The sequence below is a fragment of the Salmo salar genome, chromosome ssa12 (genome assembly GCF_905237065.1).
Source record: "Salmo salar chromosome ssa12, Ssal_v3.1, whole genome shotgun sequence".
Lineage (NCBI taxonomy): Eukaryota > Metazoa > Chordata > Actinopteri > Salmoniformes > Salmonidae > Salmo > Salmo salar.
The window spans coordinates 22,531,512-22,554,496 of NC_059453.1; the positions used below are offsets into that span (position 1 = coordinate 22,531,512).

General features: G+C 46.6%; 1 protein-coding gene across 3 annotated transcripts in view; it reads left to right on the forward strand.

Annotated features, from left to right (window-relative positions):
* The window catches only part of LOC106564511 (microtubule-associated serine/threonine-protein kinase 1), an 89,230-nt gene that overhangs the window by 37,170 nt on the left and 29,075 nt on the right, over positions 1-22,985 (forward strand). For 2 of the 3 annotated variants that reach the window (XM_045691045.1, XM_045691046.1), the window contains 7 exons: positions 6,944-7,032; positions 7,556-7,631; positions 8,636-8,708; positions 18,964-19,124; positions 20,272-20,347; positions 21,404-21,613; positions 22,107-22,208. In XM_045691045.1, the coding sequence (XP_045547001.1) occupies positions 6,944-7,032; positions 7,556-7,631; positions 8,636-8,708; positions 18,964-19,124; positions 20,272-20,347; positions 21,404-21,613; positions 22,107-22,208 (787 nt within the window). Of the gene's footprint in view, positions 1-6,943; positions 7,033-7,555; positions 7,632-8,282; positions 8,454-8,635; positions 8,709-18,963; positions 19,125-20,271; positions 20,348-21,403; positions 21,614-22,106; positions 22,209-22,985 lie in introns of those variants that run through there. The other variant, XM_045691047.1, reaches the window with a different exon arrangement.

Consider the following 22,985-nt stretch of genomic DNA (forward strand, 5'->3'; position numbering starts at 1 on the left):
AACCCAAAGAAAAACAGGCTGCCTAAGTATGGCTTCCAATCAGAGACAACGAAAGACACCTGCCTCTGATTGGCAACCATACTCGGCCACACATGGAAAATGAAACATAGAAACAGAAAACTAGAACAAATGCCCCTAGAAATAAACCAACCCCAAAACACACAAAACAACCCCCCTGCCATGCCCTGACCATTCTACTATGGCAAAATGACCCTTTTCACTAGTCAGGACGTGACACTTGCACCATGTACTTTAATGCAATCTCAGCTAACTGCAATCCAGGTCATTTGGTTGTGCTATTAGATCAAGCACAGTGATAACACATTAAAAAAATATATATAAAAAATAATATTAAGCTGTTGTATAAATAAACAAAATATATGACATTTGAACTTTAGTGTGCTTTTAAATGGTTGAAAGCGCAGTGATAGCACATTGGGAATTCAACAAACGTTTGGCTGTCGTTTTGAGTAGGCGAAAATAGGTTGGAATCTTATTGATACGTATCTACCAAATATTACTCAATTCTCCACATTGAAATGATGTGGTGTGTCAAGTGGGTTACCTTCTCTTTCACAGAATAGAGAATAGGTTTCACGCTCGTCCTCTTTCAAAGGCAGGTTTAAAAGAGAGAGGCTGTGAGAGCATCACAGTGAGTTCCAGGCTAAGACAGATGGAACTGAGCCGTGATATTTTAGCTATGTGTTCCATTGACTTTCCATTACATTTACATTTTAGTCACTTAGGAGACGCTCTTATCCAGAGCAACTTAAATCTTAAAATAGCTAGGTGGTACAACCACATATCTCAGTTATAGTAAGGGGGGGACCTGGGTCTTGACTGCTATCTGGGTCCAGTGTTGCTGCAGCGTGACCAAGGAGTGGTTCACCTCCTCAGCCTCCCTGCGCCAGCTCAACACCTCAAAATGGCAGTGGAACAGCACCAAGGGAAAGTCCACCACCATGCTGTACATGGGTTTCCTGGGATTCTTCTCCACATCCAGGACTTGATCCACTATCTCTGGAGCCTCCAGCTTCTGGCCAATCAGCAGCAGCATAGCCATCATGCACCGCACCTGGTGATAGAGAAAGGCCAGTCCAATCTCAAATATGATAGGTCTTATGGGTCTGTGGCAGTGGGCATGGTAGGGTGAGGTTGATGGACAGACTGGACCGGGATAGACAGGATGGTCCTCTGGAACTGCAGCACTCCTTGCACAGGTTGCGGAAGTCGTGCCATCAACACTAAATCCAGAGCAAGGAAGTAGTACCGGTAGGTTCTGGACTGACATTCACAGTGCGCACTGAATCCCTGCGCAGCATTTGACCAGTCGATAATCCTGGTGTCCTGGGGCAGGACTCTGTTCAGCATCTTCACATAAGGGAGGTATGCCGCGTCCATTTTGTTCTTGACTTCATCGTGGACATGGAACGCAAGTCTATGATGACCTGGGAAAAGTCACTGACTCCTTTGTCGGTTCAGCCACAACAGTGATAGTTAGAACTCTGGCAATCCTGGATCAGTTGAGTCTTCAGAAGAGCCGGGCTTCCACAGTGTTGTCTGTGTTCTCCTGGACAGCAAACCCAGTGCAACATGGCACCGAGGATGGGTTGAGATATCAAACAGTCGGTCCCTCTTTTTCCTACCACCAGCATCAGGCTTCTGTTAACCTTCCAAAGATACTCGTTGAAGAGGTAGGGTTTCAGATGGTTTCTGAAGATGGGCAGGACTCTGATGTCCTAGCTTCAGGGGGAAGATGGTTCCACCATTGGGGTGTTAGGACAGAGAAGAGCTTTGACTGGGCTGAGCGGGAGCTGCCCTCCCATACGGTTGGGAGAGCCAAGAGACCTGAGGTGGCAGAACGGAGTACTCGGGTTGGGGTGTAGGGTTTGAGCATAGCCTGAAGGTAGGGAGGGGCAGTTCCTCTTGCTGCTCCGTAGGAAAGTACCATGGTCTTGTAGTGGATGCGAGCTTTGACTGGAAGCCAGTGTGGAGTGTGCGGAGGAGCGGGGTGACATGGGAGAACTTTTGATTTAGTCATATATACACACACACACACTGCCATTTGGCCTTTTTTTTCATCAGTTGTTATCACAGCTTTCTCCTCTGTTACTCTGACTGATCACCAGAACCCACAGACAGACAGAGACTGCATGGGCCATTGATTCTCTATAAATCACACAACCACACACTGACTGGCAACTCTACTGTCAAATACTGTCGGAGTGACTGACTGCCTGCCACCGGAAGAGTTTGTAGCCTGGTGATGTGATGCAGTAGATTATCATGGATTATGAACTGCTGCCCACACAGCAGATTTGCTGCTTCATCATCATGTTTTACCAAATGGGATTTTTATTACAGTGTGACCTCATGAGGTAGAGTCAGAAGACACAGCATGGGTTATTGATGTCTAGAAATCACAGATCACACAAGACAGGCAACACTACTGACTGACTGTTAATTAACACTACTGTCAACTACTGACTGACTATCAAACTGACTGATTGACTGCCACCGGCTGACTGACTGAACTGGCTGACTGCCTGCCTGCTACTGGCTGAGCCTGACATCTGGATTAAATGGATTATGATACAGTAGATTAAAACGCTTTATATGACAGATTATGATGTTTTATGAAACTGCCCACACACCAGATTATTTGATGTTTCATCTGCATGTTTTAGTATAATGTGATGTCATAGAAGTTCAAGGGTCATGTATTGAGATGGGATGTGGGTCAAATGTCATAAAGTCAGAGTGCAAAGTATAAGGTAAGCTCTAGACCTGGTGTTCCCTTAGATTGTAAACTGTCATGGTCAAAACATATAGATTCAATAGTTGTAAAGATGGGGAGAGGTCTGTCCGTAATAAAGAGATGCTCTGCTTTTTTGACACCACACTCCAAAATGCAAGTCCTGCAGGCTCTAGTTTTATCTTATCTTGATTGTTGTCCAGTCGTGGTCGAGTGCTGCAAGGAAAGACCTAGTTATGCTGCAGTTGGCCCAGAACAGAGCGGCACGTCTTGCTCTTCATTGTAATCAGAGGGCTAATATTAATACTATGCATGCCAGTCTCTCTTGGCTAAGAGTTGAGGAAAGACTGACTACATCACTTCTTCTTTTTATAAGAAACATTCATGTTTTGAAAATTCCAAATAGTTTGCATAGTTAATTTACACACAGCTCTGACACACACTTACCCCACAAGACATGCCACCAGGGGTCTTTTCACAGTCCACAAATTCAAGAAAGTGTACAGTATTATATAGAGCCATTATTGCAAAGAACTCATATTGCTTAAATGAACAGCAAACCTGGTTTTTTAAAAAAAACAGATAAAGCAACACCTCACAGCACAACTCCCCTATTTGACCTAGATATTGTGTGTAAGCGTTGATATGTGGACTATGTGTGCTGTTTTTACATGTAGTTCTGTCCTTGACCTGTTCTGGTTTATTAATGTTCTGTATTATGTCATGTTCTGTGTGGACCCCAGGAAGAGTAGTTGCTGTTTCGTTACACCTAATGGGGATCCTATTAAAGAAAGGAATAATAATGACCTGTTATTGTAACTACCGTATTGTTACAATAAGGAAGGGGCCTGGACGCTGTTTGTGTATCAATGGGACTTGTAGAATTGGGAAACCAGCTCGAGATGTTTTCACCGCTCACATGAGTAGTATATTGTGTGACTCTTTTGTGTTGCTATAGTAACCGGGTACACCCAGCCTCCCCTCACCCCCCTCTCTCTTACTGCTTCGTGGTCGGGTCATTACAGAACGAAGCAAGGAAGAATTTAGTCCTCATTTATTTACCTGGTTAAATAAATGAATGATTCAATTCAATTCTGACAGATGTAGCTAACGCTGTCTAGAGATGTGTCTAGTCTGGAGACTGGGCATTAAGGATAAACCAAACTGAACGCGATCATGCTGAAAATGTTTGTCCACCTCAATCAACAAGGTGAACAGAAATGCCATATGATATGCTATCGAAACCTTTATGTTGTGTGATATAGTAAGGACACTGCTCTTGATTTATGGTGGTCCTGGGATAAAGCCAGCAGCATACACACACACATAAACATACACACACACACACACACACACACACACACACACACACACACACACACACACACACACACACACACACACACACACACACACACACACACACACACACACACACACACTATCTAAACCAGATGGAGAGCGGCTGAGCCCACACTACATGACCATAACCGTGACTGAGAGATTTACCCTGTCACTCAGCAACACCAGAGAGGAGAGAGAAAACACACACACTTGTCTTCTTTTCCTTTCCATTTCTCTCTTTCACCCCTGCCTCTCTATATTCATCCCCCTCTTTCCCATGTTTCCTTCAGTTTTTCATTTGTCAGCTCTATCGCAGATCTTTTTCCATCAGACTAAAGTAATGAGAAACGTTATGAAAGACACAGCATGTCATCGCCTGAACATAGTTCCAGCTAGCTCTGTGGATGACTCATCACTTGAATTCATTCTCAGGCTAAACGTCTAATGTAGTGGAACTGAACTCTGAAGAAATAAAACGAGGTATCTCTCTATTCTTCTCCTTCACTCATTATTCTCAACCCTGGTAGTCTCTCTTTCTCCTTTCTCTCTCACTTGTTCTCACACACTCAATTTCTTTGTCACACATACTCCCCCTCTCTCCCCCCTCCCCCCCTCCCCATCCCGCCCGTTCTCTCTATCTCTATATGTGGGTTAGAGAGTTCATTTAATCAAGCCACAGGAGAGGACAGTGACATTCAGCGTTACTTAGAATCCCACTTAGAAGGACCAGTCTGAACCCATAAAGTCCCAGACAGTCCTCTAGTCTCCACTGGGCCCTCCTTCATAAAGAAACTAGATTCATCATTTTAAGATGATGACACATTTAAAGGTCATGCTTACATTGGCCAATTTAAGTACTGTGTATTCTACACTGTATTATTGATTGTGTGATAAATTGTGAAGGTTAATATACTATTAACCAACCAAATTTAAATAAACATGTAAGATGAAAAAAATATCAAATAGAAAGATACAGGAGAGTAAGGACTGGGATGACTCTCTCTCTCTGTCTCAGTATTTTTGTCTGGTTCTCCTCCAGTCCTCAGAGAGTTATAGTGTAATGGTGTTAAGCCACTTCCAAAACCAAGCCTAATGCATTTCCCTTAAATATTTCACCACCCCTTCTCTCCAAATGTGTGTGTGAGTTCTTTGACAAGCCTCTCAGAGAGAGATCACTAGGTGGTTTTTGGTTTCCTTGTGTTAGCTGTTCTGACGAGGAACAAACACATGAGAATTAAAAAAAACGAAGGGATATGGTGGTGGAGGGAGGGAGGGAGGGAGGGAGGGAGGGAGGGAGGGAGGGAGGGAGGGAGGGAGGGAGGGGGGGAGGGAGGTTCGGGAGGAAGGGGGGAGGGAGTGCTTTATTTGAAATGCATCAATGCATTATGGAAATTGCTGTTTCAGACATGTACGTATACCGCTCGTGCATGTGCGTGTGTGTGTGTGTGTGTGTGTGTGTGTGTGTGTGTGTGTGTGTGTGTGTGTGTGTGTGTGTGTGTGTGTGTGTGTGTGTGTGTGTCATGTACTTACCTGCTCATGCGTGTATGTGTAATTTACATCCCAGCTGTATAGAGCAGCATGCTATCTGATGCAATGTGGAACAAGCCTAGCCCAGGTCTTTGTCATGCTGTGTTAGCGCTGTGCAGCTCCCTACCGCTTCTCATCTGGCTGACAGCTACCCTTCAAAACCAGCACACTGGAGAGATCTGGCAGAGCAACTGAAACAGACTTTACACGCACACACACATACACACACACACACACACACACACACACACACACACACACACACACAGAGGAGAAAAGTGACATCATTTTTACTGGGGGTCATTTTTCGAGGCTACAGTATGCCATATTCCTGTTACTATTGTGCTATGCTGACAGTGTTGTAAGTCGTTATTCGGGAGTCATTATTAGTGGGGAATACAGTGTAGTGAGTCATCATTGGTCGACCATAGATTGAGGAAGGAGGAGAAGGAGGTCGAGGAGAAGGAGGAGAAAGGGAACAGTCTACTGTGGGTGATTTTTCAAGGCTATACCATATTTCTCTCCTATGTTGATAGTGGTGTATAATATGGAGAATAGATATTAGTGAGGGATTTCAGCCAAATACAACATAACACCATTAAGTACGGTTCCCTGACTACAGGAAGTATGGTTGTCATGGAAGAATCACACCTTTTAAAGCCCTCCTCCCGCATAACACCATCTGTGTCACACTCAGTGTGTGTGTGTCCATGTTTTTTTCTCTTGCATCAGGAGGGTTAATCCTCATTTATATGATAATCTCAACACATCATTACCTGCCCCTCTCCTCTCTCTCGCTCTCTCTCCATCTCTCCCTCGCTCCCATCAGTATCTCGTCAAAGTTGACAGTGAAGGAAATTGGAAGTCTTTGTTGCCGTGGCTCGTGGTGTGTGTGTTTGTGTGTGTGTGTGTGTGTGTGTGTGTGTGTGTGTGTGTGTGTGTGTGTGTGTGTGTGTGTGTGTGTGTGTGTGTGTGTGTGTGTTTGTGTGTGTGTGTGATCCACAAGGCTTTGTTGCTTTGGCTCTCTCCCCACGTGGTGGGCTGACTTCAATACACCATGTTTTCTGGCCCAATTTGTATGAGCATGCATACACACATTTACACACAGAAGCGCACACACACACTTACACACACACACGTGTTCAAGCTCAGAAGCACACAGCCACACACACACATGAAAGTACACACGATCACACCCGACACTCTCATAGATATTACATTAAGAGTGGTAGATGCTGTTAGATGGTGACGTTATCACCTCTTTGACTGTGTTTCAGATAATGATGGCCTGTGTGTTTGTGGCTGTGTGTGTTCTAGTTGCCGGACCAGTAACCGGAAGAGCCTCATTCTAACCAGTACATCACCCACTCTCCCTCGACCACACTCACCTCTCCCTGGACACATAGGTAAGGCAATTGGTTATATTTAAGCATTAAGACGTGAATGGGTGTGGTATATGGTCAATATACCACGGCTAAGGGCTTTTCTTATGCACGACACAACGCCTGGATACAACCCTTAGCGGTGGTATATTGGCCATATATCACAAACCCTGAGGTGCCTTATTGCTATTATAAACTGGTTACCAACGTCATTAGAGCAGTAAAAATAAATGTTTTGTCATGCCCGTGGTATATGGCCTGATATACAACGGCTATCAGCTAATCAGCATTCAGGGCTCAAACCACCCAGTTTATAATAACTGTTAATACTGTATTTACAGTGATGTATAATGGGCCAGTTTGGTTCTTTGTAGCTCATTTGGTAGAGCATGGTGCTTGTAAGGCCAGGGTAGTGGGTTCAATTCCCGGAACCACCCATACTTAAAATGTATGTATGCTTGACTGTAAGTTGTTCTGGATAAAAATGTCTGCTAAATATATTATATATTATAATGGCACTTCATGTTTGTTCCCTCTCTCTCCACAGGAAGTAGTCCATTGGACAGCCCAAGGAACTTCTCCCCCAGTGGCCCCGCCCACTTCTCATTTGCCTCCTCTAGAAGGTAAATAGCGTTTGGAATACTCAATACATCTGCTGTTTACATATAAAGAGATTATATTATATATAAAGGGATTAAAAACCAGCTAACGCTCTTGGCAGGTCCCTTTTTATGATCCTATAATCTAATCTAGCAGCAATATCTCTAAATCAAATAATCCTACTACAACCAAAAAGCCTTTGGCTACACTGCATAAACAAACACATTGTCATACCAATACCGCCATAGTAGCAATCAACTGGCCATTCTTTTTTGAAGGAATATTTTTGGTTTTGTGGGCAGGCAGGATAGTAGAGAGGAAAGACAGAGAGAGTTGCTGAAATAGCAGTAGGCTGGATTTGAACCCCTGCTGCAGCCGTATATGTGCTCTAAAGGCAGTGGCTTAGACCGCTAGACCACCCTAGGCCTCAACTGACCATTTATTTAAGCAGTGACAATATTCCAGTGGCACACACACAGTGATAGGGAATTCAGTAAGGTTATTTACACCCTTATGCTGGACAGAGTCAATTTCCCCTCTTTGCACTCCCCTGTCACACGGCATGACAAAGTGTGTGTGTGTGTGTGTGTGTGTGTGTGTGTGTGTGTGTGTGTGTGTGTGTGTGTGTGTGTGTGTGTGTGTGTGTGTGTGTGTGTGTTTATGTGCGCACACAGACGGATGGGCCTCTGAGTGCCAGGATGTAGCCAAAACCAACATCCATCATGACTCCAGCAGTGTCAGACAGATAGAAGGACCCACAGAGAGAGGGAGAGAGATATGTGTAGCAGGACCCCAGGGAAGCAGAGGAAAGGAAGGGATTATTGTCGCAAAAGGCAATCCAGGAGGTGTGAAAGAAATGTGAAACATTAAGCTTTCTGACTTTTTGGACAGAAGAAACTATCTATTGTATAAATCCCTGTCTGCTCTGGAACTTAGTATGACGCAATTCTTCCTGCTCTCTTCCTAACCCCCCTCTCTCTCTCTCTCTCTCTCTCCCACCCTACCCCTCTCTCCCTCTCTTCTGCAGGGCGGACGGTCGAAGATGGTCCCTGGCCTCTCTCCCCTCCTCTGGATATGGCACCAACACACCCAGCTCAACGGTAACTACAACTGACCCATTTTTACACAGACGGTACAATGTGTAAGAACAACAATCTCTAATGACAGTTGTCCTTATTATCATTTATTGTCCTAACTATTTATGTTGTTTCATTTGTGTCTGAAACGGACAAAAGAAAACTCAAATAAAAATACTAAAATCATGTGAAATAACTCGTCCATTTGAACACCACACTCTAGAGGTTCTTTCATATTACCAACATGACATGATCTAGCAGCATGGAGCTCTTTGGCCTTGTTATCAGAGTTACTGTTCCTTTCCTCAAGGCACTTCCATTGCTTCATGCCTTGGTCCCTGATTTGAGTAGACTTTACAGTTGAAAGCAGGACAGAGGAAAAACTATCCAGTCTTTGTCTTCATAATAACCACCATATAACTGTTAAAGGGGCAATCTGCAGTTCAAACTATAATCAGTGGAAGTAGTAATTGCAGATTGCTCCTTTAAGTCATGAGACATCTGATAGGGCGAAACTTATTTTTTATTCTAGCTCTCATTCATGCAAATTACATTAGTGAAACTTGACATTCCATGCATGAATATGTATTTATACGCTAGAATGTATTTCCATATATTAAATGTTGCCCTGCTTGGTATGCAAGATGCCATTAGGAAACTCATGTTCTGTGGAGTTGATGTTCTACTTGTTTTGTTTTGCTCTTAAAACGATTACACACACACTAGCAGCCTTCTGGTGTCATGTGCAGGTACACACACACACACACACACACACACTGGCAGACACACACACACACACTGGCAGACACACACACACACACACATGGCAGACACACACACACACACACACACTGGCAGACACACACACACACACACACTGGCAGACACACACACACACTGGCAGACACACACACACACTGGCAAACACACACACACACTGGCAAACACACACACACACTGGCAGACACACACACACACTGACAGAGACACACACACACACTGGCAGACACACACACACACACACTGACAGACACACACACATACTGACAGACACACACACACACACACACACACTGGCAGACACACACACACACTGACAGACACACACACACACACACACTGGCAGACACACATACACACTGGCAGACACACACACACTGGCAGACACACACACACACACACTGACAGACACACACACTGACAGACATACGCACACACACACACACACACACACACACACACACACACACACACACACACACACACACACACACACACACACACACACCCTGACAGACGCACACACTGACAGACACACGCACAGACAGACACACACTCACAGACAGACACACACTCACTGACAGACACACACTCACTGACAGACACACACACTGACAGACATACGCACACACACACACACACACACACACACTGACAGACACACACTCACTGACACACACACACACACACACTGACAGACACACACTCACTGACAGACACACACACTGACAGACATACACACACACACACACACACACACACACACACACACACACACACACTGACAGACAGACACACACTCACTGACACACACACACACACACACACTGACAGACACACACTCACTGACAGACACACACACTGACAGACACACACACTGGCAGACACACACACACACTGGCAGACACACACACACACTGACAGACACACACACTGACAGACATACGCACACACACACACACACACATACACACACCCACCCTGACAGACGCACGCACTGACAGACGCACACTGATAGACACACTGACAGACACACACACACTGACACACACACACTGACAGACACACACTGACAGACACACACTCACTGACAGACACACACACTGACAGACACACACACTGACAGACACACACTCACTGACAGACACACTGACAGACACACACTCACTGACAGACACACACTCACTGACAGACACACTGACAGACACACACTGACAGACACACACACTGACAGACACACACTCACTGACAGACACACACACTGACAAACACACACTCACTGACAGACACACTCACTGACAGACACACACACTGACAGACACACACTCACTGACAGACACACTGACAGACACACTGACAGACACACTGACAGACACACACACTGACAGACACACACACTGACAGACACACACTGACAGACACACACTGACAGACACACACTGACAGACACACACTCACTGACAGACACACTGACAGACACACTGACAGACACACACACTGACAGACGCACACACTGACAGACACACACACTCACTGACAGACACACTGACAGACACACTCACTGACAGACACACACTGACAGACACACACTGACAGACACACACTCACTGACAGACACACAGACAGACACACACACTGACAGACATACGCACACACACACACACACACACACACACCACTGACAGACACACAGTCACTGACAGACACACACTGACAGACACACACACTGACAGACACACTCACTGACAGACACACACACTGACAGACACACACACTGACAAACACACACACTGACAGACACACACACTGACAGACACACTCACTGACAGACACACTCACTGACAGACACACACTCACTGACAGACACACACTCACTGACAGACACACTGACAGACACACACACTGACAGACACACTCACTGACAGACACACACACTGACAGACACACACACTGACAGACACACACACTGACAGACACACACTGACAGACACACACTCACTGACAGACACACAGACACACACACACACTGACAGACACACACACTGACAGACACACACACACACACACACACTGACAGACACTCACTGACAGACACTCACTGACAGACACTCACTGACAGACACACTCACTGACAGACACACTGACACACACACACTGACAGACACACACACACTGACAGACACACACTGACAGACACACACACACTGACAGACACACTGACACACACACTGACAGACACACACACACACTGACAGACACACACACGACAGACACACACTGACAGACACACACTCACTGACAGACACACACACAACACACACACTGACAGACACACTGACAGACACACACACACCGACAGACACACACTCACTGACAGACACACACACTGACAAACACACACACACTGACAGACACACTCACTGACAGACACACACACTGACAGACACACACTCACTGACAGACACACACACTGACAACACACACACACACCGACAGACACACACACTGACAGACACACACCGACAGACACACACTGACAGACACACTGACAGACACACACACTGACACACACACACACTGACAGACACACACTGACAGACACACACTGACAGACACACACTCACTGACAGACACACTGACAGACACACCGACACACACACTGACAGACACACACTGACAGACACACACACCACTGACAGACACACTGACAGACACACACACTGACAGACACACACTGACAGACACACACTGACAGACACACACACACTGACAGACACACACACAGCACACACACTGACAGACACACACACACACACACACACACACACACTGACAGACACACAGTCACTGACAGACACACACTGACAGACACACACACTGACAGACACACTCACTGACAGACACACACACTGACAGACACACACACTGACAAACACACACACTGACAGACACACACACTGACAGACACACTCACTGACAGACACACTCACTGACAGACACACACTCACTGACAGACACACACTCACTGACAGACACACTGACAGACACACACACTGACAGACACACTCACTGACAGACACACACACTGACAGACACACACACTGACAGACGCACACACTGACAGACACACACTGACAGACACACACTCACTGACAGACACACAGACAGACACACACACTGACAGACACACTCACTGACAGACACACACTGACAGACACACACTGACAGACACTCACTGACAGACACTCACTGACAGACACTCACTGACAGACACACTCACTGACAGACACACTGACAGACACACACTGACAGACACACACTCACTGACAGACACACACTGACAGACGCACACACACTGACAGACACACTGACAGACACACTGACAGACACACACACACACTGACAGACACACACACTGACAGACACACACTGACAGACACACACTCACTGACAGACACACAGACAGACACACACACTGACAGACACACTGACAGACACACACACACTGACAGACACACACTCACTGACAGACACACTCACTGACAGACACACACTGACAGACACACACACTGACAGACACACACACTGACAGACACACACTGACAGACACACACTCACTGACAGACACACTGACAGACACACTCACTGACAGACACACTGACAGACACACTCACTGACAGACACTCACTGACAGACACACAGACAGACACACACACTGACAGACACAGTCACTGACAGACACAGTCACTGACAGACACACACTGACAGACACACACACTGACAGACACACTCACTGACAGACACACACACTGACAGACACACACACTGACAAACACACACACTGACAGACACACACACTGACAGACACACTCACCGACAGACACACTCACTGACAGACACACACTCACTGACAGACACACACTCACTGACAGACACACTGACAGACACACACACTGACAGACACACTCACTGACAGACACACACACTGACAGACACACACACTGACAGATGCACACACTGACAGACACACACTGACAGACACACACTCACTGACAGACACACAGACAGACACACACACTGACAGACACACTCACTGACAGACACACACTGACAGACACACACTGACAGACACTCACTGACAGACACACTCACTGACAGACACACTGACAGACACACACTGACAGACACACACTCACTGACAGACACACACTGACAGACGCACACACACTGACAGACACACTGACAGACACACTGACAGACACACACACACTGACAGACGCACACACTGACAGACACACACTGACAGACACACACTCACTGACAGACACACAGACAGACACACACACTGACAGTCACACTGACAGACACACACACACTGACAGACACACACACACTGACAGACACACACTCACTGACAGACACACTCACTGACAGACACACTGACAGACACACACTGACAGACACACACTCACTGACAGACACACTCACTGACAGACACACTGACAGACACACACTGACAGACACACACTGACAGACGCACACACAGACAGACGCACTCACTGACAGACACACACTGACAGACACACACACTGACAGACACACACACAGACAGACGCACACACTGACAGACACACACTCACTGACAGACACACTCACTGACAGACACACTGACAGACACACACTCACTGACAGACACACACTGACAGACACACACTGACAGACGCACACACTGACAGACACACACTCACTGACACACACTCACTGACAGACACACACTGACAGACACACACTGACAGACACACGCAGACAGACGCACTCACTGACAGACACACACTCACTGACAGACACACACTGACAGACACACACTGACAGACGCACACACAGACAGACGCAGTCACTGACAGACACACACACTGACAGACACACACACTGACAGACACACACTCACTGACAGACACACACACACACAGACACACACACACACAGACACACACACACAGACACACACACACACAGACACACACACACACAGACACACACTGACAGACGCACTCACTGACAGACACACACACTGACAGACACACTCACTGACAGACACACACACTGACAGACACTCACTGACAGACACACACACTGACAGACACACTGACAGACACACTCACTGACAGACACACACTGACAGACGCACACACTGACAGACGCACACACTGACAGACACACTCACTGACAGACACACACACTGACAGACACACACTGACAGACACAATGACAGACACACACACACTGACAGACACACACACTGACAGACACACACACTGATAGACACACACACTTCCCCCCCACCCCTCCCACACACATACCAAAGCCTTCCCTTCTATAATTTGTGCTGTAAATCTCAGCTGAATAGTTAAAAGGTACCTTCCCGCTGATGAACATGGATCTATCCCATAATACTTCCCATGGAGAACAGAACTAAAAATAAACCAGCAGCTCAGATCAGATCGGTTGCTAAGATGTACGTTCATAACCTGATTTATCACTGTGGCTGATGACTTGGCTCAAAGAGAACGTGTGTGTGTTTGGGGGGGGGGGGGGGCGTGTGTGTGTGTGTATGTGTATGTGGGTGTGTGTGGGAGATAATAAAGTAGAAACAGAAAGTCAACCGGTCATAAAAACATGTTATCTCATCCTCTATCCATTGCAATCATTCAGTTAGCTAAACTGAGCGATGGAGTGAGGGATGGAGTGAGGGATGGAGTGAGGGATGGAGTGAGAGATGGGGTGAGGGATGGGGTGAGGGATGGGGTGAGGGATGGAGTGAGGGATGGAGTGAGGGATGGAGTGAGAGATGGAGTGAGGGATGGGGTGAGGGATGGAGTGAGAGATGGAGTGAGGGATGGGGTGAGGGATGGAGTGAGAGATGGAGTGAGAGATGGAGTGAGGGATGGGGTGAGGGATGGAGTGAGGGATGGAGTGAGAGATGGGGTGAGGGATGGGGTGAGGGATGGAGTGAGGGATGGTGAGAGATGGGGTGAGGGATGGAGTGAGGGATGGAGTGAGAGATGGAGTGAGGGATGGGGTGAGGGATGAAGTGAGGGATGGAGTGAGAGATGGAGTGAGGGATGGGGTGAGGGATGGAGTGAGGGATGGAGTGAGGGATGGGGTGAGGGATGGAGTGAGGGATGGTGAGAGATGGGGTGAGGGATGGAGTGAGGGATGGAGTGAGAGATGGAGTGAGAGATGGAGTGAGGGATGGGGTGAGGGATGGAGTGAGGGATGGAGTGAGGGATGGGGCGATACAGACAGAGATGAAAAGAGAATACAGAAAGTCAATGAAGAGTGAAATGTGTGTAAGAGAGAGAGAGAGAGAGAGAGGGGGAAAAGAGAGACAAAAAAGACAGAGGAAAAGAACGAGAACACATCCACTCACACACCCACAAACACACCCCCTACACACACCCCCACACACATACCCACACACACCCACACAAACACACCCCCACACACCTACACACGCACCCACCCACACACACACACCCCCCACACACACACCCACACACACTCACACACCCACAAACACACCCCCCACACACACCCACAAACACCCCCCACACACACCCACACAAACACACCCCTACCCACCCACCCACCCACCCACACACACACACGCACCCACCCACACACACACACTCCCTCTCCCTCACCCCCTCTCTTCTCTTCCCCTCTCCTCTCTCCTCTCCTCTCTCCACCTTCCTCTCTTATCTCCCCCGTCCTCTCTTCCTCCTGTACAGACGTCAGTTTTCAGTCCTCCCCAGGCTCTTACACGGACCATTACTTGCTTGATTAGCTACTGCAGGGTCCGCATACACAGAGGAGATGAAAGGAGGGGATGAGGCCAGAGGAGATGAAAGGAGGGGATGAGGCCAGAGGAGATGAAAGGAGGGGATGAGGCCAGAGGAGATGAAAGGAGGGGATGAGAACAGAGGAGATGAAAGGAGGGGATGAGGCCAGAGGAGATGAAAGAAGGGGTTGAGGCCAGAGGAGATGAAAGGAGGGGATGAGGCTGGAGGGGATGAGGCCAGAGGAGATGAAAGGAGGGGATGAGGCTGGAGGGGATGAGGCCAGAGGAGATGAAAGGAGGGGATGAGGACAGAGGAGATGAAAGGAGGGGATGAGGCCAGAGGAGATGAAAGGAGGGGATGAGGACAGAGGAGATGAAAGGAGGGGATGAGGACAGAGGAGATGAAAGGAGGGGATGAGGACAGAGGAGATGAAAGGAAGGGATGAGGACAGAGGAGATGAAAGGAGGGGATGGGGACAGAGGAGATGAATGGAGGGTAGAGGAGATGAAAGAAGGTGATGAGGGCAGGGGAGATGAAAGGAGGGGAGAGGAGATGAAAGGAGGGTAGAGGAGATGAAAGAAGGTGATGAGGGCAGGGGAGATGAAAGGAGGGGAGAGGAGATGAAAGGAGGGTAGAGGAGATGAAAGAAGGTGATGAGGGCAGGGGAGATGAAAGGAGGGGAGAGGAGATGAAAGGAGGGTAGAGGAGATGAAAGAAGGTGATGAGGGCAGGGGAGATGAAAGGAGGGGAGAGGAGATGAAAGGAGGGTAGAGGAGATGAAAGAAGGTGATGAGGGCAGGGGAGATGAAAGGAGGGGAGAGGAGATGAAAGGAGGGTAGAGGAGATGAAAGGAGGGCAGGAAGACAGAGGAGATGAAAGGAGGGCAGGAGGACAGAGAGAGACACATTTAGACCCAACTAAATCATGAGAAAACAAAATGATAATTACATGACACATTGGAAAGAATTTAGAAAAAAAACAGAGAAAACTAGAATACTATTTGGCCCTAGTACACAGTGGCAGAATACCTGACCACTGTGACTGACCCAAAATTAAGGAAATCTTTGACTATGTACAGACTCAGTGAGCATAGCCTTGTTATTGAGAAAGGCCGACATGGCTCTCAAGAGAAGACAGGTTATGTGCACATTGCCCACAAAATGAGGTGGAAACTGAGCTGCACTTCCTAAACTCCTGCCAAATGTATGACCATACTAGAGGCACATATTTCCCTCAGATTACACAGACCCACAAAGAATTTGAAAACAAACCCAATGTGTGCCATCACAGCAGCAAGATATGTGACCTGTTGCTACAAGAAAGAAAAGGTCAACCAGTGAAGAACAAACACCATTGTAAATACAACCTATATTAATGTTTATTTATTTTCCCTTTCGTATTTGAACTATTTTCACATCATTACAACACTGTATATAGACATAATATGACATTTGAAATGACATTTGAAATGTATTTTGGAACTTTTGTGAGTGTAATGTTTACTGTACATTTTTTATTGTTAATTTCACTTGCTTTGGCAATGTAAACATTATGTTTCCCATGCCAATAAAGCCCCTTAAATTAAATTGAATTGAATTGAGAGAGAGAGAGAGAGAGAGAGGAAAAGGGAGAGAGAGAGAGGGAGAGAGGGGGAGGGAGAGAGGGGGGAGAGGGAGAGATGGAGAGAGAGGAAGTAAGACAGAGTTAATGGAGTAAGAGAGGAGGAAAGAGAGAGAGAACCACAACAGGGGAGGACATAAAATACTTTCCCTCTATCCTGCTATCTCTCCTTCCTTGTATTCCTCCTCCAATCCACCCTACTCATCCTCTCATCTCCCTATGTGTTTAATTGATAATGTTGATGTGCATTTAGCAATTTGAAGTGGTTTGGATTGGAACCAGAAGTAGGCCAGGTTCTAATGGATTTCATGGCAAAAATCATTGTTTAACCTCTCTACACACACACACACTCACTCACTCACTCACGAACACACACCACTATCTCCCCATCCCTATGGGAGACCTGTTCATTAAAGCCCTTCATTGATCCAGCCTGTTTTTTCCTGTAGCTCTAGAACAGAAAAACACGTTTGTTTAAGAGTAGGGTCTGCTAGTGCTAAGACCCCTGAGGCTCCACTTTAGCTTGTTGTCCAGTTTTGGTTTTCAGTCTCTTAGACTTGGTCTATTTTCTCTCTCTCTTCATCACACTCTTTCTCCCTCCCACTCTTTTTTCATCACATTTTAAGTTTTGTGATATTGACGTTTGTCCAGCAGCCTAGAAGCTCTGCATCTAACACATTAGCTGTACAATAAAGGCTTATTTACGCTTGAGGGCTCACTCTCTCTGCACCTCTCTTTCTCTCCATCTCTCTCTACCCCTCTCACTTCCCCACTTGCTCTCTCTCTCTCTCTCTCTCTCTCTCTCTCTCTCTCTCTTGTCTCTCTCTCTTTCTTTTATGAAACACATCATGAGGTATGATTGTTTCTTGCTGTTGTTACTGTACATTGACATTTCTAATTACTCTCTACCTTCCTCCTCCCGCTCCCTTTCTCCCCCTCCCACCCTCTCTCTCCTGCTCTCTCCTCATGTCTTTCCTCTCTCCCCCTCCCACCCCCTCTCTCCTGCTCTCTCCTCATGTCTTTCCTCTCTCCCCCAGTCCTCCTCCTCGTCACAGGAGCGGCTGCACCAGCTGCCCTTCCAGCCCACCATGGATGAGCTGCACTTCCTGTCCAAGCACTTTGGCAGCACCGAGAGCATCACCGACGACGACGGGGGCCGCCGCTCGCCACACGTGCGCCCCCGCTCCCGCAGCCTCAGGTTAGAGGAGTCAAGGGTCAGGGAAAGGGGTGGGGATACTAGTTTCGCCCTGTGTATCTCCTCGAAGCTTTATACACAAGCTTTATACACAAAGATATGAATACAAACCCAATCTCTTAACAAACTCCTCTGCTTTACAGTTGGTCTCTCTCTGTCTCTCTCTCTGTCTCTCTCTCACTCTCTCTCTGTCTGTCTGAATCTCTCTCTCTGTGTCTCTCTATCTCTTTCTCTCTCTCTCTCTTTCTGTGTCTCTCTATCTCTTTCTTTCTCTCTTTTTCTCTCTCTCTCTCTCTCTCTCTCTCTCTCTCTCTCTCTCTCTCTCTCTCTCTCTCTCTCTCTCTCTCTCTCTCTCAGCATGCCCCTCTCTAGAGTTCCCTGTGGTCTTTATTCAAGTCAGTATCCTCCAGGCAGTCTCCAGAGTGCATGTGTTTGTCCATTAGCTTGTCCTCCTCTCTTCTGTCTCCTCAGTGATGAGTCCATGGAGACTTCTAGACCAGACTAAAATATCTGCTCCATACACAGCAGACCTGGGTTCAAAAGAATATAAATGTTCTTTCAAGAACTTTATCTGCGATTGATTAAACTTGTCTGACGCAATGGAACCAATGGAGTAGTCCCAAAAGTGCAAGCCCCACCCATCTGGCACTCCAGGAAGCTCCAAGTATTAAACATATCTCAAATACTATTTGAACCCAAGTCTTGTATTAGTACTTGCATGGTTGCATGTAGCTTGTTCCAATGGGGTCTGACAGTCTCCTCTCTTGATGCACTGTAGAATGCAGGAGTAACTTCCTGTGTCTTTAACAATGCTCCTCCTTGATTGAGGAGTGGGGTCCTAATTAGTGCATCCATTAGAGGGAGACGGAGTGTTCAGAATTCCTGATTGGTTGATTTTAGAGAGAGACTGAAAGTGATGCTCTCTCTGATTGGCTGATTTACATAATGTACAGACAGGGGTCCACACACACACACACACACACACACACACACACACACACACACACACACACACACACACACATGCCCACACTGGGTCCTGGCTGCTGCAAATTAAGCCTGCATTCAAGTGAAACATTTAAAAATTGATTGTCTATCACTCTTTCTTGTCAATCTTCCTCTCTGTCTCTGTCTCGTTCTCTCTCTTCAGCCCGGGGCGCTCACCGTCTTGCTATGACAACGAGATAGTAATGATGAACCATGTCTACAAGGAGCGCTTCCCCAAGGTCAGTACACACACACACACACACACACACACACACACACACACACACACACACACACACACACACACACACACACACACGGTCGCACGCACAACTCGTACACAGAAATGCACACACGTATGCAGGTACGCATACACACGCGCAAACACACACACTCGCTGGTACGCACACATATGTGTGAAGATGCACACACACACACACACACACACACACACACACACACACACACACACACACACACACACACACACACACACAGTGAAGCAGTGCTAACCACAGTGTTAACGCCTGCACAGAAACTTACTCGTTTCTGCATAAAAACACAACAAGATGGTTGCAACCGTCACATCCCCAAAATGGAGACTGACATGTCATGCAGTGACTGATCCAAAATGGCCCCAGAGAGCCATTTAGACAGAGCCCAGCGCAGTGCAGTTTCTCTCTCTAATACAGCATATCTCCCCATCCGCTGTTGCAACCGCTTCTGGCTTTGTGTTGACCGATATCAAGTCACTTACAGACTGTATGACAGGCAGGCAGCCGCTGTGGTAAAGCTGCAAACCAAACAGAAGCAGACAAACAGAGAATAGGCATTACTCACATCACATACTATAGTAGTACAAACACTAAGGTACGGAGAGATTTATTTGGATTCAGCAGTTTGCTGATGGTGTCTGTTTGTTTGACTATATTGCTTGTCTCACACTAGCATACTGATCACACTGACTTCACATGGAGGTCAATGGGCAGGTGAACCACGCTCGCGTGTTAAGTAACCTTACCTGAGTCCTGAAGACTTGTGTTGGCTCCTAGGCTTTAGCTGAACACACCAACACAATCTTGTAGCTGGTAAAAGGCCTGGGTCGAACCCCATCGGTCCTGTATTGATAATATGTAGTCTATGCCGTATATGTGTCATCTGCCCAGATGAAGGAACGTTGATAGCTTCTCCCCTGAAAGGCTTTATCTCAGTTGGTTAGCACTGTCTTGTGGCCTGGGTTCGCACCCCAGTCACTCACCTATAGTGTATTCTACCATGTTGTCCTCTCCTCCCAGGCTACAGCCCAGATGGAGGAGCGTCTATCAGAGTTCATCCAGAACTTCGCCCCGGAGAGCGTGCTGCCGCTGGCTGACGGGGTCCTCAGTTTCATCCACCACCAGATAGCAGAGCTGTCCAGAGACTGCCTGACCAAATCACAGGACGGACTCATCACAACGGTGTATTTCTTTGAGCTGCAGGAGAATCTGGAGAAGATGCTCAACGACGTGAGTCATCATGCATAGTTGCAAACACATGCGGACGCACATACACAACACATATACATGCTCACACACGCACACACACACACACGCACGCACACACACACACACACACACACACACACACACACGCACGCACCCCTAGTCCTCTTCTGGTCTTCCAAAAGTAACTGTCATTCAATTTTATTGGTGCAGAACCTATTAATTGCTAAGAATTTGTTTATCGCTGTCCCTGGTGCTGAAGCCCTCTTTCTTTCTTTCTTTCTTTCTTTCTTTCTTTCTTTCTTTCTTTCTTTCTTTCTTTCTTTCTTTCTTTCTTTCTTTCTTTCTTTCTTTCTTTCTTTCTTTCTTTCTTTCTTTCTTTCTTTCTTTCTCTCTCTCTCTCTCTCTCTCTCTCTCTCTCTCTCTCTCTCTCTCTCTCTCTCTCTCTCTCTCTCTCTCTCTCTTTCTTTCTCTCGCTCTCTCTCTCTCTCTCTCTCTCTCTCTTTCTCGCTCTCAGGCCTATGAGCGTTCTGAGAGCTCTGAGTTGACCTTCGTCACTGAGCTGGTCAAAAAGCTCTTCATCATCATATCTCGTCCTGCCCGGCTCCTGGAATGTCTGGTGAGCTCTATTACAGGTCTCTTAATAGGGACGTTGAATGTTCAGGCTACGGCTCAGACACTCTGGAGACTCTATTCTAGAGCACCTGGTTCAAATGGGTTTCAGAGCAGTTCACTCTCTAAATAGTTCAATGAGTTAGAAATACGTGCAATTGCTGCAATAGCTTGTGAGTGGGCAATATATACTGTACTATCATCACTTAATTGATATGTTGAATCATTTTGTCATATAAAATGATTTCATATTGCGCTAATTCCCCTAATGTGGAAAGTGTGTTAACTACCTTGTACAAGTTTGAATTTTCAACACATGAATTGAGTACAATTACACATCTTTTTACCTCAGATTGGTGATGTTAATATCAAGATTATACAACATTTATTTTGCTTTAAAAAAAGTTGCTGGCCACAAAAACAAATCCACGTATTTGACAGTCAAGCTAGCACTCAAATGAAACCCCTGTCACTATGTAGGTCTACCTGTGAGGTGATGATTCGTTGACATTTTCCAGTCAAAAACGTGTTATGTTTCCTTTTCGTATTGACCATCTACTGTAAATGTGACACAAAGAGATGAGTTGATAAATGGCTGCTACAGGTTCTCATCTATCGACAGCTATATGTAGTTTACCCAAGTTAGTTGTGGTTTTATCTTTTAGAAGAGCGCAAACGGTACACGTCACCCTGGTTATTGTCCCAGTTCCATTGATCTTTATAGACAACAGTGATGTGATTCATTTGCGCTAGCTTTTGTTTACAGTAGAACAAGCCAATCAAA